This window comes from Rattus norvegicus, chromosome 4 (assembly GCF_021556685.1).
Source record: "Rattus norvegicus strain SHRSP/BbbUtx chromosome 4, alternate assembly SHRSP_T2T, whole genome shotgun sequence".
Lineage (NCBI taxonomy): Eukaryota > Metazoa > Chordata > Mammalia > Rodentia > Muridae > Rattus > Rattus norvegicus.
This window is the reverse complement of record NC_141537.1, coordinates 71,005,130-71,020,401: the sequence shown is the minus strand read 5'-3', so window position 1 is coordinate 71,020,401 and position 15,272 is coordinate 71,005,130. Positions and strand designations below refer to the sequence as shown.

Below are 15,272 nucleotides of genomic sequence, written 5' to 3'. Positions count from 1 at the left end.
CAACTTTTTAAAAAATATTAAATAGTATATTAAATTATCATAATGTAGAAATAAAAGCAAATGAAAAGTTAAAGCAAAAATCACCCTTTAATGAAACAAACACACACAAAAACCCCAAAAAAGCAAACAAACAAAAACAAACAAAAATCCCCTAAGATACTGATCAGCTCTATTCTAGATCCTTTAGCATTGGTGTTTGACAGGTAAAGACCAGGTTATGCTGGAATATTATGAGTTTGTTGTCACTTAGGAAAGAACTGAGTGTAGATTAAAGAAGAACAGAATATCTTTTGCAGTTGCATTCACTTAAGAGTTTTCTTTCTTTGTAAACCAGGGACTGCTGCTGGCCTTGTTCACATTTTTGGGGCATAGGAGAAGTCTAGGTAGGATTTTGCATGTACCTAAGATTCCTCAGTTTCTAAACTCTGTGTAATGACTGTCCAAACTTCATAGTAATATCCAGCGGTGTAGATGTTTGGGGTCAAAAAACGGAACTCTGAGCTCTGCCATGGAAGATAGACTAAATACGTCCAAGATATCCATTCCTACTTGTTCTAATGGAAGTCGTTGCTGCAGAAATTCAGTGCCCTGCCAGTTAATTTTGACTACCAATTTGACACATTCTTGGATCAACTAAAAAAAAGAGGTAAGGCAAAGGAATAAACCATTTGCATGTTTGTGGGAGAATATTTTGAGTGCTTTTTGAGGTAGGGAGGACCAGTCCATTGTGGGTGATGCAATTCCTGGGCATGCGATCCAAACACTGTAAGAGTAGATAACAGAAGCTGAGATCACGCACAGAAAATGATATGTACTTTCACTGAATTGTGTATTAATTTGCACTGAATTATGAATGCAATGTGACCCATCTGAACTTCTGTCCTTAAATCCTGAAAGTGAAATTAAATTAGAACAAGTGCTTTTACAGACATTTGGACACTACCTTAAACATACTGGTATTAAGGAAGACGTTGAGAGAAATTTCTCAAAGTCTAAAAAATTTATTTTTCATAAAATATATTGCATCAATATAATGCTCTTCATTTCATTAAACACAAACAAGTGTTCTTTTCCTTGCTCGTTAAAAACAACAAATCCCGCTGAATTCCTGAGTAACCCAGAATGTTGACAAGAATATACATAACTCTCCCAAGACCAACAGCAAGTCACCATTGCTACAGAAAACAACCTACACAATTCATTGAACCTGGAGAAGGACTGCTGTAGCTTACATAGAGCCTTTGCTGCCAAGGGCTATCTAGTTTGATACATGGAGATATTTTGTATGCTATGAACACAGAAACACAGACACCAAGTCAGCCACAAACCTTTCAATCCATAATGTTGTCCTTCTGCATTCCAGCATATAGCTTGTTTAAAAACTTATCTTTGGAGTTATGTCTCTTTACTCAACTGGTTCTCTCTTTCTCTCTCACTCTCTCTGCTCCCACAGGGTGCCAACAGCCTCCCTGCTCTCTCTTTCTACCGTCTCTGACCCCCGTTCTTTACTCTCATCACACTGCTTGTGTTTGTCTGTCTATACCCCATTTCTCCCTCCTCATCCCCCAAATAAATTTTCTTTATAACAACAACAACAACAGCAACAACAACAACAACAACAACGACAACAACAACACTCAACTGATGAGAAGAATGATTTACAATGAAAACTACCCTTAAAGCTAAAAGGCTAAAGAGATGATGTGGAAACACGGGCAGTAAAGAATATTTCACTTTATTGACATAATGACTGCAGAGGGATTGGAGAGCTCTAGTTGGCAGCAATTGTGTCCTGAATCCAGTCCACATAGTTGCAGACCTTGGTGTACACACCAGGGTTATCTGGCAGGGCACAGCCATAGCCCCAGGAGACAATGCCCTGCAGCTCTCCATTACAGACCACAGGGCCACCAGAGTCACCCTAGGAAAAAGAGGAACACAGTGCATGAGGAAAGGCATGTGAAATAGGGCTGCCTATAGTAAACTGTTTCTTCCCACTTCCTCCATTTCTTTTTCTCCATAGTTGATCTGCTATCCTTACTACTGTGTTGAAATCCAAAGGAGACCCCTTTCTCTATAGTACCTTCACAGCACACTTTCTGCATCCTAACACTAAGCTTTGGATCCCTAGCCCCAAGAGAATAGAGGTCTGCATAAGTGAAGGGTGGCAATCACCTGGCAGGAATCCTTGCCTCCCTCTAGGAAGCCAACACAGACCATGTTGTCAGTGATCTTTCCAGGGTAGGAGGCTTCACAGTCAGCTTGGGGCAGCAGTGGGGCATCCAGGCACTGGAGCAGGTCTGGTTCATTGACTGTGAGGAAAGAAAAAGAATGATGACTCCTTTATCCAGACAACAATCTACTGTTGAACCAGCTGGCAAGCAATGGACTATTCCCTAAGATAAGACCTTCCACTTAGAAACTGGCTCTTTTATTCCAGAATATTCACAGCGGATATCCTTCATACCTGGCCAGAATTCTGGGGATCAGCTCTCTCTCTCTCTCTCTCTCTCTCTCTCTCTCTCTCTCTCTCTCTCTCTCTCTCTCTGTGTGTGTGTGTGTGTGTGTGCATGTGTAAATGTGTACTGGTACTGAGTATTTATAGTTTAGGCAGCAGGGCGATAATTTCAGAGATGGGCACAATTGCAGTGTATACATAAAAGAGAAGTTCTAAGTGACATGTCCTACTCACCGCCACTGCTGAGCGTGTTGCCCCAGCCAGAGATGAGGCACTGAGTGCCTGCAGGTGCACAGGAGCTGGGAAGAGCCACAGTGGCCACTCGAGCATTGAGTTTCACAGGGGAAGAGAGCTTGATCAGCATGATGTCATTGTTCAGGGTCTTCCTATCGAAGTTGGGATGCTTGATGATCTTGACAGCATTGACAAACTGCTCATTGCCCTCAAGGACATTGATGTTGTGCTCTCCCAGTCTCACTTGGATGCGGCTGTTGGGAAAAGAAGTAATGCCATAGTATTTTTTTTCTATGACTGAAGACATCATAACTTTCTGAAGCCCCTTGCTCTCTTGTGTCTATGAATATTTCAAAACTCTTGCTGAAGAGTTTTTCTCCTCTTTTTCTAAGAGAGATGGTGTACAGGGGCTGAATGACTGCTGTGTACATTGCTCCTTTTAATCTGCCTCCAGTATCCTGGGCTATGGAACTAAGAGGTCATTTGAAGCCACTGTGTCATAGTCACTACACACAGGAACTTTTAATCCCCATTTACCTTTGAAAGAATGCTGCACTTTTGCATTTCAATAGAAGGGTTAATATGTGGTATCTGAGCCTTCATAGTGGGAATCTGAGGCTCTGTAAGAGGTTCATTTCCTTTTACTGACTCCTCCCAGTCTTCCAAGTCTCAATCTAGACCATCAGGCTATTCAGTCTATTATTTAACAACATCCTTTTATAATTCTAACCCATAGTCGAGATTGATAGACCATTTTGGGTACAGTATTACTCATCCACTAATAGAGTGTAAAAATAACAGGTGAAGAAAATGAATGGTTAAAACCTATATCTTTTGAAAACTTTGATATAATTTTTTGCTGTAGGACTTAGACACCAGTTGTGAAAATCTTTGATGCTGTTTGCATTCATTTTTATAGTGAGAAAATAAACCTGTCTTCCTTTTAAGATGTACTTTTCATATCTCATTTTTACTTATTTGTTTCTGTGTTTGTTAATTATTTATTTGTTTACTTATCATTCTGATGTATGTTCAGGTCTGATACCTTCTGGTATCAAATTGACTATCAGTGATCTATACATAGTGAAATTATTTGCAATTGGAAATTTTAAAAAGTTTACAAATTGTTCACACTCACTGAAAATTGAGTTTATCGCCCTGATATAAAGAATACACAGTCACTATTTGTGAATGTGTTTGTGTGACTTCATGTTTGGTTCTTTCTACTCTAAAACCACCTTTCCTTGCTTTGATTTTGTCTACCCTTGATTTAGTTTGGATGGCTTATGAAAGACTTCCTGTTCTGTATTTTCATTCTCTTCAAACTCGCGAAAATATTACAGTAAGTAATCTCTCTGCTCTGAGTATTCTCATTCACCCTATGCCTTTAGTTACTGCCTGATCTTATACTATACCCATAGAAACAACAAATGTGTGTTCTGTACAGTCAGGTCCATCACTTACGACTTATAGCAGTGAGCTGCAGACACCACCCACTGGTCATTGATGAGGGAACCTCCACAGAAGTGGTAGCCAGAGTTCAGGGACACTTGGTAGGGAACAGAATTCTCTTGGCAGGTGTATCCTCCAACGATCTTGTCATCATCATCCACGGGAAAAGCAACTTGAATTAAAACAAGAAAACCATTGAGAAAGCAATTCATCAAGGTGCTGGAAGGTGAAGTCCTCAGCTTTCAGCTAAGTGGGGATCTTTAAAGAGTAAAATATCTGGAAGCTAGAAGGTATCAGTGCATTCCCAAAAGGCATAGGGCAGTTTGTCCAACAGTGAACAGCAACACTACAGTACAATAGAAACCATGTGGCAATTGACTGCATTCTGATGGGTTGCCAGGAATGGGGCAAGTGATGCTTACACCAGCATGCAGTAGCAATAGGGTCTAGTGATGGTTGTCTAATCTACTCTCTGAATTGATCACAAGTTCTTCAATTATTGACACCTGTGGCTAACAGTGGTTAAGGTGTTTAGGAGGGTTGGAAGTATTTTAGAAAAGTCATGGGTATGTAGAGATTTATGTACCCACAAGCTTTTATAGGTCAAGTTTATATATTAGTGACAAATAGAGATCAGGTCTTATGTAGGATAGAGGGATGTAATGTTATTTTATTCATTTACCTTTCCATTTACTTTTGATTCATAGATAAATTTCCCTAATCACAGCCTCCCCCTCCTTTCTAATTTTTCCTTGAAAAATCTTTCCTCACCATCTCCCCTTTCCCTCAGAAAAAGGGAGCTCCCCTTGTGTATCTCCTGACCTGGGGATCTTGACCCAGAAAGACTAGGCCTATCCTCTCCCACTGAGGACCAGCCAGGTAGTTCAGGCATGAGGAAGGGGATTCATTGGCAGCAGACAGAGATTGATTTTAATTCCCCCTTTTTAGGGTCCTCACAAGAGACCAAGCTACACATTTGCCACAAATGTATAGGGGTTCTAAGTCCAGCTCAAGCATGTTCCCTGGCTGGTAGCCCAGGCTCTGTGAGCCCCCATCATTGCAGGTTAGTTGATATTATTACCAAAGATTATTTATTTTTAATTTGACTGTATGTTTATTATTCTTAAATTCACTTTGATATTTAAAATGTGTGTGTGTGTGTGTGTGTGTGTGTGTGTGTGTGTGTATCTATAATAGAAACATCCTTCCTAATATCAAGTCTCTGCCCCAGACACATAAGGTAAGAAATTTAAGATATTAATTGACATAAGTCATGTAGGAAAGGTTATGGCAAGCAAGTGAGTTCTCAGGTGATGGTTCATCATTTTGCATGGCAGCAATCAATAAGCAGTGAGAGGTGTAGACCCAAGAGACTTTGTCTCACGATTGTTCCTTGCTGCTGATATGCCTTCCCTGCCATAATTACATAGCCTAATGTTTCTTGGGAATCATTCTACCCTATTGGGAAAATTTCCTCCCATCAACGTGAAGATAACCTTTCAAGAATTAATGCTGCTTAGTTGTATCAATGTCTTTATAGAATTACTGATTTGATTCAAATAATCTTAGGAAGAAAGTTTAAGGAGATGGTTTCAATTGTTTTGCCAGAAAGGCATAATAAAGTTCAAATCAAGAATAAAATGTGCCCCTCCTCATAGAATAGTAAATAAAAGCATCAAAAAGTAGTACAATGAGCTTTTGTAAATTGTACTAAGGAAAAATGCTTGAAACAAATTAATGACCAAGAAAAAACATCATTCTAAGTCATCTAACAAATGTATATTTGAGTGTGTGTTTGTGTGTACATACATATGTAAGTGTGTGTGTAAGTGTATAAATATGCATACACACTTGGGAAATTGATGAAACTTGTGGTTGGGCCTAGCTGAATCAATCTCTCTCTCTCTCTCTCTCTCTCTCTCTCTCTCTCTCTCTCTCTCTCTGTGTGTGTGTGTGTGTGTCTCTCTCTCTCTCTCTCTCTCTGTCTGTCTGTCTGTCTGTCTCTGTCGCTCTCTCTGTGTGTATGTGTGTGTGTGTGTGTGTGTGTGTGCTGTGTGTATGACTTTCTCTTATACTTTTTCTTTCTTTCTGGCTCACAAGAGTTAAAAAGCTCTGAGGCCATCCAGGCCAGCAGGAAGTCCCTTAAAGAGTAAAAAGCCTCTTTTCAACCCCCTGTTGCTATATAGCAGCAGGAGTCAATCCCCAGAAGCCACTAGCTTTCAATTTCAGGAGAGCAAGAGTTAATTGCTAAAAGCCATGCTTCTGGCCTCCAGACAGTAGAAAGCCTATTCTATGCCCCTCCTCAGTACCTTTGTGTTAGGGCAAGACCCTTACCTTAATCTCCAGGAAGTCTGCTGATTAATTTCATGGACCCTCCATATGCCTCATATTTTAGACTCTCTGATCATATAATAAATTACAGTGTAAGGGAAAAGAAACATGCTTACAGGGAAGCTCAAAAGATTGGAAGCAGAGTTGCTGCTGGAGGAAGAATGAACATATTTGTATATACATGGGGTTAACAAGCAGCCTTGGTGGCAAGGTTCATGGTTTCTAGGAGAAGGTAGAGCAAGACCAAGGTGAAAGCATAGAACTCACCAGCAGCTCCCACAAGAGCCAGGAACAGGAGTGCTCTCATTGTGGCAGAAGGTAGTGAGCCCTGGATGGAAGCTTGCTTTTATACCCCAATGCAGGGAGAAGGAGGTGCTAAGGGGAGGGCTCCACTGCTTCTACACAAGCACACCTGTGGGTTTCCCCTTCCGAGAGCCTTACATTATCTCTGCTCTATTTGTCTACTCTGTGGGTCAGTGATAAGGACAAGGAAAGTAGGTGATTCTTGAAAGGAGGCTTTGCAAACCAGTGGAAACATAGACTTTGGGTATGCAGCTTGGCCTTCCTTCTTAGGCTGGTAGAAGGAGGTTTGGTGGTGGAGAATGGCTATATTCCTAAGATATACACTAACATCATGGAAACGTCTGTGATTTACTTTGAGGAAGACATGATATTTGTGGATGAGTGGATATTTGAGACCTGGAGATTCATGAAAATAAAAATCTTGTATATGGATCTAATGACTAGGAGTTGATGATTCATAACACTAGAATAATTCATCATATAGAAAGATCATATCCAAGAGCTTTGGCAATCAGTGTTAAAATGTGAAACAACATGGGAGAGAGAAACAGACATGACTTGTATTTTAGGCTTTCACTTGCTTGGCTCACCTTTCCAAAAGGGATCACACTTGGAAGTGGTTTGAAGTATGAAAAATAAGATTTCAGAAGGAGCTTCCTCAATATGTTCCAGAGACAGACCAATATCACATTCACTTTATTCCTCTCTGTCAAGATTTTGGCACTAATCTTTTCATGCTTTTATGGGTCCATTTGCAGCATCTTTGTGATTGTATTAACAACTTGTACTAAGGATTAAACTTCTCTACTTTTGAAAGATCCCCGAAGGGAGACCCTTACTCAAGTCTTGGGAAGTCACGGGTCCCAGACACACGAGAGACTATCTTGATGTAATACGCAAAGGCAAGGTGTTTTATGGAGATCTCCAGGCCAACACATATCCCAGGCAGGAGACAGAGGTGTTGACCCTGAGTGGCTCGGAGAAGGGCTTTTTAAAGGAAGAAGTCACAAGCCCCAGGAGATGAGGGGATGTCAAAAGGAAATACCAAAAATGTCACAAGGGGAAACTCTCAAAGTCACAGGATTGTTCTTAAGACTCTAGGGATTAAATCAGGGGAAAGGTCAAGCCCTCATTCTTCTGAGAACAGATTTTGATTCCTGTCCTTTAGGGTAGATGTTTGTCAGAGTTGACAAGGCATCTGCATCTGAAACACATCTGGTTAGGCTTTGGCCCGGTTTTCTGGAATACTATCTGCAGGACACAATGGCTGGAACATTTTCTGTAGGGCACAATGGGGGCTTGAACAAACATCACAGGGGCAGAACAGAACCCGTTACTCATTTACCCACGTCCAGTGACATCCAGAGGGTCAGTGAGTCTGTACCAGTCCTCCTGTGTTTTTAACCATCTGTCTTCCTGAGTCAGATCCTGTTGCTGAGTTTTGAGCTAGTTTAAAACTCTATATCTCTCACTTTAAAAAACCACAGAGTTTGAGAGAGAAATGTATAGTCTAGGTCAGATATGAAGAAGGACTTGAACAGTGGTCACACTGGTTTCTGTTCTGAGAATTACCTTCAGTAAGGGATTACTAATTGACAAGGAGTCATAAATAGGAATCAATATTAAAAAATAGAAGGATTCTGATATTCTAATTTTTCAGTGACACTATTATATCAGACTTAGTTATGAGTAAACTTTCCTGTAAAAGATCCTTGAATGAGTTCTAACAAAGACCAGAGTCACAGCACTGAAATTTACTGAGACATAACATGCCTAGGTGGAATGTATTGAGAAATGATATGTGAGATTACATCTAATTTTATGAGCTAATGTGAGGAACCCTATTATAGAATCTACTTATGTTTTTAGTTAGTCTTATTGAGGAAGAACAAGCAAAAATCGTAACTAAATTCACTAAAATGTAGAAGATAAACAAATGTTCTTGATTTGAGTTCAGAATCTAGCAATTGGTTTTGACATGTCACTCATGGAGAATGTTAAATCATGGATACCAGAATGTATTAGGAAAGGCACCCCTAAGAGTTCTGTTTAATATCTTCTATACTCATCTCTGACATGATTATCACAGCTACCGAACAGAATTTGTACTCACAGCCCTTCCCTCTGTCCTCTGAATCTCGTTAAGGAAACCATGGCTTATGCCTAAGTACAGTGCTGTTCAATTTATAAAATATTTGACAGTTTTATAAGGTATTTTGGACAAAAGCATGGGATATGTATGGAGCCTCACCCTTTTAAAACTGGTTTATAATAAGGAATAAAAAATGGAATTATCTCTAATTAATAAGGAAGATAATATTACTCAGGTGGATTCATTTTTGTCCAAGGAATGATCTAAAATTGCCATATGGTTTCACATATCTAAAAAGATATGGAAACTCCTGTGAAGTGTGAGATTTCCCACAGATGGCATCTAAAATGCTATTGCTAAGCAAAGCTAGACTTGCCTGACAAGTTCAACATCTCACTCCTCCTTCCACTTTTTCTTGGCAGAGCTTGAATACCAAAATTATAATTTACTTGACACTGTGTCTCATAAACTTGCCTTACCATGACCCCTTTCCTACCTGAACCATGTCTAACACATGGGTGTGCATAGCCAGCTGATAGATGGCTAGGATATTATTATGTTTAGGTAGACAGTAAGCAATTTTTCTGTAATATAGTTAACATTTCCTGTTTTCTTTTCCTTTTTTCTAAAATAATTAATTGATTCTTTGTGAATTTCATATTATACAACCCAGTCCCACTCATCTACCCATCCCCTCACATCTGCCCTCTGTCTTTGCAACCATCACTATAAAATAACACACACTCACACACACACACAGACAAACACACACATACACACACACATGCACACGCACACACAAACATACATACAAAACAAAAACCAAAAACCAAAATCTAAGTAGTAGGTATAACTTTTTGTAGTGGAAAGTATTGTATGTCATGGTGTGTCCCAAAATTACCTATCTGTCTACACATCTTTACTTGAAAATATTCAATACAATGAGTTGTTCATCTGGTCCATGGTGTCTGGATTCTGTGACACCTTCAATATTGGGTCTTAATACAGGACTTCTACTAGTTATCCTATTGTTTCCCTGTCTCATGGACACCTTATAGCTTTGCATGAGCAGGATTGGCCCTTTCACAAGCCCCAGCAGTTAGATCACAGATGATGTAGATTTTGAGTTGGGACATTTCCAAGTACTGGATCTGGGCCTGGGTGGTCGCTGAGCTGGTCAGTCTGTAGGTTTTCTATTATCTGCACTACCAGGGTGAGCTCTCCAGAACAGCTCTGGATAGGCCACCTGAAGCTGCCAGGAAAGGGTCCACTCTCCTGCTCTCATGACCTTAGCACTGGTTCACCCATACCCATGCCTGCAAAGCCAGCTCCAATGTGCTGTCCTTTCCCACTGTTTTCCCCAATCTCTCATATCTTCCTTTTGCCCTTGCAACCTCCACCACAAGATAAAACATAAACAAACAATCCAAATAAGGAAAACAAAACAAAGACTAGACCATCTTCTGGTGGAAGCTGTAGTGTACCACAGTTTAATCCCAAAACATACCATTGTCCATGCATCTCATCTTGTAAATGCTCAATGCAATATGTCAAGGTTTGAGGTGAATTCTGTGACATTATCAGTATTGGATCCTAACGAGGACTTCTAGTTAGGTTGTTGCCCTATGTCATGGCAATTCTGGTATTTTTTGGATCATCAGCAGGACCTGCCTTCCACAAGTCCTAACAGTTCACAGATGATACAGGTTTTGGATGGGGTGACTCTCCAGCTCTTTCACACTTGGGGATAGCCCACCTATGCCTTGGCCAGCAGGGCAAGCAACACTGTGTTATCCAGGTAAACTACAGGTCCCCTTCTCCAACCAATGAGGGATGGAGACAGATATGCTTTATGTTCTTATCTGGACTACCTCATGTGACAGGAGGCTAGGAGTAACGGCATTACCATCTTACATACTCCACCTCACATCAGATATAAGAGAAGTGGCAGGTCCAGTTTTTCTGTTCTCAGGCACATCTTGTTGGTTCATCTGTGTCCCTTCTATCAGAGCCAACTCTACTGTACTGCCCAGGTGATGTACCTCCCTTCTGAGTGATGCAGTTGGCAAGGGTCAAGGTCAGCTTACCTACTGTCATAACCCAGGGCCACTCTCCTGTCTTCTGCTACCTGCACTATATGACTCGGTGGCATGCAGGTTTCTATGTATTTATGGCCCACTTGAGTAGTGAGGGAGCAGGAAGGTCTTTGGGCATCTTTTCCTGCCCTTGTTGACTGGCGTGGCTGTCAGCAGGTCTCTGGCAATCACTTTATTTTACTTTCACCTTATATTGCCATCAGCTAATCTCAGAGATACTATTATAACCTTTTTGTCACTGATCTCAGTGAAACATCCAGAGCTCCTATCGAAAGCAAGTCAGTTCTGTTTTATTTAATTGCTATGAAGATTGTTCTAGTATTCCCACATTCCAGCATTTCATGACCAGGCAGCCCACAGAGAAATTAGCATATGGAAAATCATTTCAGTCAGAAGGATGATCAGTTTGATCATCCTCACTCTACCCTTATCTGTAAAGAAACTTTGAAGGGCATGATACAATAAAATTTTATAACTAAAGCTTGAAGTTTAACTAATGTTTTGTGCTCACTAATCATGTGAGATCACCTTTCACCATGATATTAGCAATCACAGGCTAAGAAGACTGCTGTAGACTAGAATTATTGCTGTACACCTAAAAGCTCTAGAACAAAAAGAAGCAAATACACCCAGGAGGAGTAGGAGGCAGGAAATAATCAAACTCAGAGCTGAAATCAACCAAGTAGAAACAAAAAGGACAATAGAAAGAATCAACAGAACCAAAAGTTGGTTCTTTGAGAAAATCAACAAGATAGATAAACCCTTAGCCAGACTAACGAGAGGACACAGAGAGTGTGTCCAAATTAACAAAATCAGAAATGAAAAGGGAGACATAACTACAGATTCAGAGGAAATTCAAAAAATCATCAGATCTTACTATAAAAGCCTATATTCAACAAAACTTGAAAATCTGCAGGAAATGGACAATTTCCTAGACAGATACCAGGTACCGAAGTTAAATCAGGAACAGATAAACCAGTTAAACAAGCCATAACTCCTAAGGAAATAGAAGCAGTCATTAAAGGTCTCCCAACCAAAAAGAGCCCAGGTCCAGACGGGTTTAGTGCAGAATTCTATCAGACCTTCATAGAAGACCTCATACAAATACTATCCAAACTGTTCCACAAAATTGAAACAGATGCAGCACTACCGAATTCCTTCTATGAAGCCATTCTTATACCTAAACCACACAAAGACCCAACAAGAAAGAGAACTTCAGACCAATTTCCCTTATGAATATCGACGCAAAAATACTCAATAAAATTCTGGCAAACCGAATCCAAGAGCACATCAAAACAATCATCCACCATGATCAAGTAGGCTTCATCCCAGGCATGCAGGGATGGTTCAATATACGGAAAACCGTCAACATGATCCATTATATAAACAAACTGAAAGAACAGAACCACATAATCATTTCATTAGATGCTGAGAAAGCATTTGAAAAAATTCAACACCCCTTCATGATAAAAGTCCTGGAAAGAATTGGAATTCAAGGCCCATACCTAAACATAGTAAGAGCCATATACAGCAAACCAGTTGCTAACATTAAACTAAATGGAGAGAAACTTGAAGCAATCCCACTAAAATCAGGGACTAGACAAGGCTGCCCACTCTCTCCCTACTTATTCAATATAGTTCTTGAAGTTCTAGCCAGAGCAATCAGACAACAAAAGGAGGTCAAGGGGATACAGATCAGAAAAGAAGAAGTCAAAATATCACTATTTGCAGATGATATGATAGTATATTTAAGTGATCCCAAAAGTTCCACCAGAGAACTACTAAAGCTGATAAACAACTTCAGCAGAGTGGCTGGGTATAAAATTAACTCAAATAAATCAGTAGCCTTTCTCTACACAAAAGAGAAACAAGCCGAGAAAGAAATTAGGGAAGCGACACCCTTCATAATAGACCCAAATGATATAAAGTACCTCGGTGTGACTTTAACCAAGCAAGTAAAAGATTTGTACAACAAGAACTTCAAGACTCTGAAGAAAGAAATTGAAGAAGACCTCAGAAGATAGAAAGATCTCCCATGCTCATGGATTGGCAGGATTAATATAGTCAAAATGGCCATTTTACCAAAAACGATCTACAGATTCAATGCAATCCCCATCAAAATACCAATCCAATTCTTCAAAGAGTTAGACAGAACAATTTGCAAATTCATCTGGAATAACAAAAAACCCAGGATGGCAAAAACTATCCTCAACAATAAAAGGACTTCAGGGGGAATCACTATCCCTGAACTCAAGCAGTATTACTGAGCAATAGTGATAAAAACTGCATGGTATTGGTACAGAGACAGATAGATAGACCAATGGAACAGAATTGAAGACACAGAAATGAACCCACACACCTATGGTCACTTGATTTTTGACAAAGGAGCCAAAACCATCCAATGGAAAAAAGATAGCATTTTCAGCAAATGGTGCTGGTTCAACTGGAGGTCAACATGTAGAAGAATGCATATCGACCCATGCTTATCACCCTGTACAAAGCTTAAGTCCAAGTGGATCAAGGACCTCCACCACAAACCTGATAAACTCAAACTAATAGAAGAAAAACTAGGGAAGCATCTGGAACACGTGGGCACTGGAAAAAATTTCCTGAACAAAACACCAATGGCTTATGCTCTAAGATCAAGAATCGACAAATGGGATCTCATAAAACTGCAAAGCAACATCTTTAGTCATAAGGGAAATGCAAATCAAAACAACCCTGAGATTTCACCTCACACCAGTGAGAATGGCTAAGATCAAAAACTCAGGTGACAGCAGATGCTGGCGAGGATGCCGAGAAAGAGGAACACTCCTCCATTGTTTGTGGGATTGCAAACTGGTACAACCATTCTGGAAATCAGTCTGGAGGTTCCTCAGAAAATTGGACATTGAACTGCCTGAGGATCCAGCTATACCTCTCTTGGGCATATACCCAAAAGATCCCCCAACATATAAAAATGACACGTGCTCCACTATGTTCATAGCAGCCTTATTTATAATAGCCAGAAGCTGGAAAGAACCCAGATGCCCTTCAACAGAGGAATGGATACAGAAAATGCGGTACATCTGCACAATGGAATATTACTCAGCTATCAAAAACAACGGCTTTATGAAATTCGTAGGCAAATGGTTGGAACTGGAAAATATCATCCTGAGTGAGGTAACCCAATCACAGAAAGACATACATGGTATGCACTCACTGATATGTGGCTATTAGCCCAAATGCTTGAATTACCCTAGATTCCTAGAACAAATGAAACTCAAGACGGATGATCAAAATGTGAATGCTTCACTCCTTCTTTAAAAGGGGAACAAGAATACCCTTCTCAGGGAATAGAGAGGCAAAGAGTAAAACAGAGACAGAAGGAACACCCATTCAGAGCCTGCCCCACATGTGGCCCATACATATACAGCCACCCAATTAGACAAGGTGGATGAAGCAAAGAAGTGCAGGCGGACAGGAGCCGGATGTAGATTGCTCCTGAGAGACACAGCCAGAATACAGCAAACACAGAGGCGAATGCCAGCAGCAAACCACTGAACTGAGAAAAGGACCCCCGTTGAAGGAATCAGAGAAAGAACTGGAAGAGCTTGAAGGGGCTCGAGACCCCATATGTACAACAATGCCAAGCAACCAGAGCTTCCAGGGACTAAGCCACTACCTAAAGACTATACATGGACTGACCCTGGACTCTGACCTCATAGGTAGCAATAAATATCCTAGTAAGAGCACCAGTGGAAGGGGAAGCCCTAGGTCCTGCTAAGACTGAACCCCCAGTGAACTAGATTGTTTGGGGGAGGGCGGCAATAAGGGGAGGATGGGGAGCGGAACACCCATAAAGAATGGGAGGGGAGAGGGGGATGTTTGCCCGGAAACCGGGAAAGGGAATAACACTCGAAATGTATATAGAAAATACTCAAGTTAATAAAAAAAAAGAACTATTGCTGTGTACTCTAGACTGAGATGAGTGAGGTAGATTCAATGAATCAGCCATTTACTCTCCATTTGAATGTCTGTGCTATTCCCAGGTAGTATTCATTCTAATATACCTATTCCATTTTGTTCTTCCATAAAGCATTTTCCTAATCCCCACTCAGTGCTTCACATTTTTAAATCACTGTATTTCAATTTTGGAAATAGGGGTAAATTTTGTTGTGTATATTTAATGCTGTAGATTACAGTTTTTAATGAACTTTCTACTCATTCTCTCATTTTGCTTTTCGTGGATGATCAAGCGAGCTTTACAGAATTGGATTACTTTTTAAAGCATATACAACAAATAGTTTTTAAAGGTTCAACATAG

The 15,272-nt window shown here is 40.3% G+C and overlaps 2 protein-coding genes across 2 annotated transcripts in view; one reads left to right on the top strand and one right to left on the bottom strand.

Annotated features, from left to right (window-relative positions):
• Try10 (trypsin 10) overlaps positions 1-15,272 on the top strand; it is a 64,402-nt gene that overhangs the window by 29,087 nt on the left and 20,043 nt on the right. The gene's annotated exons all lie outside the window — the stretch shown is intronic.
• On the bottom strand, positions 1,717-6,795 carry Prss2 (protease, serine, 2). Its single transcript, NM_012729.3, is given in 5 exon segments — positions 1,717-1,921; positions 2,176-2,312; positions 2,693-2,946; positions 4,157-4,316; positions 6,743-6,795. Coding segments are annotated over 5 exon segments (741 nt in total). The 5' UTR covers positions 6,783-6,795; the 3' UTR covers positions 1,717-1,771.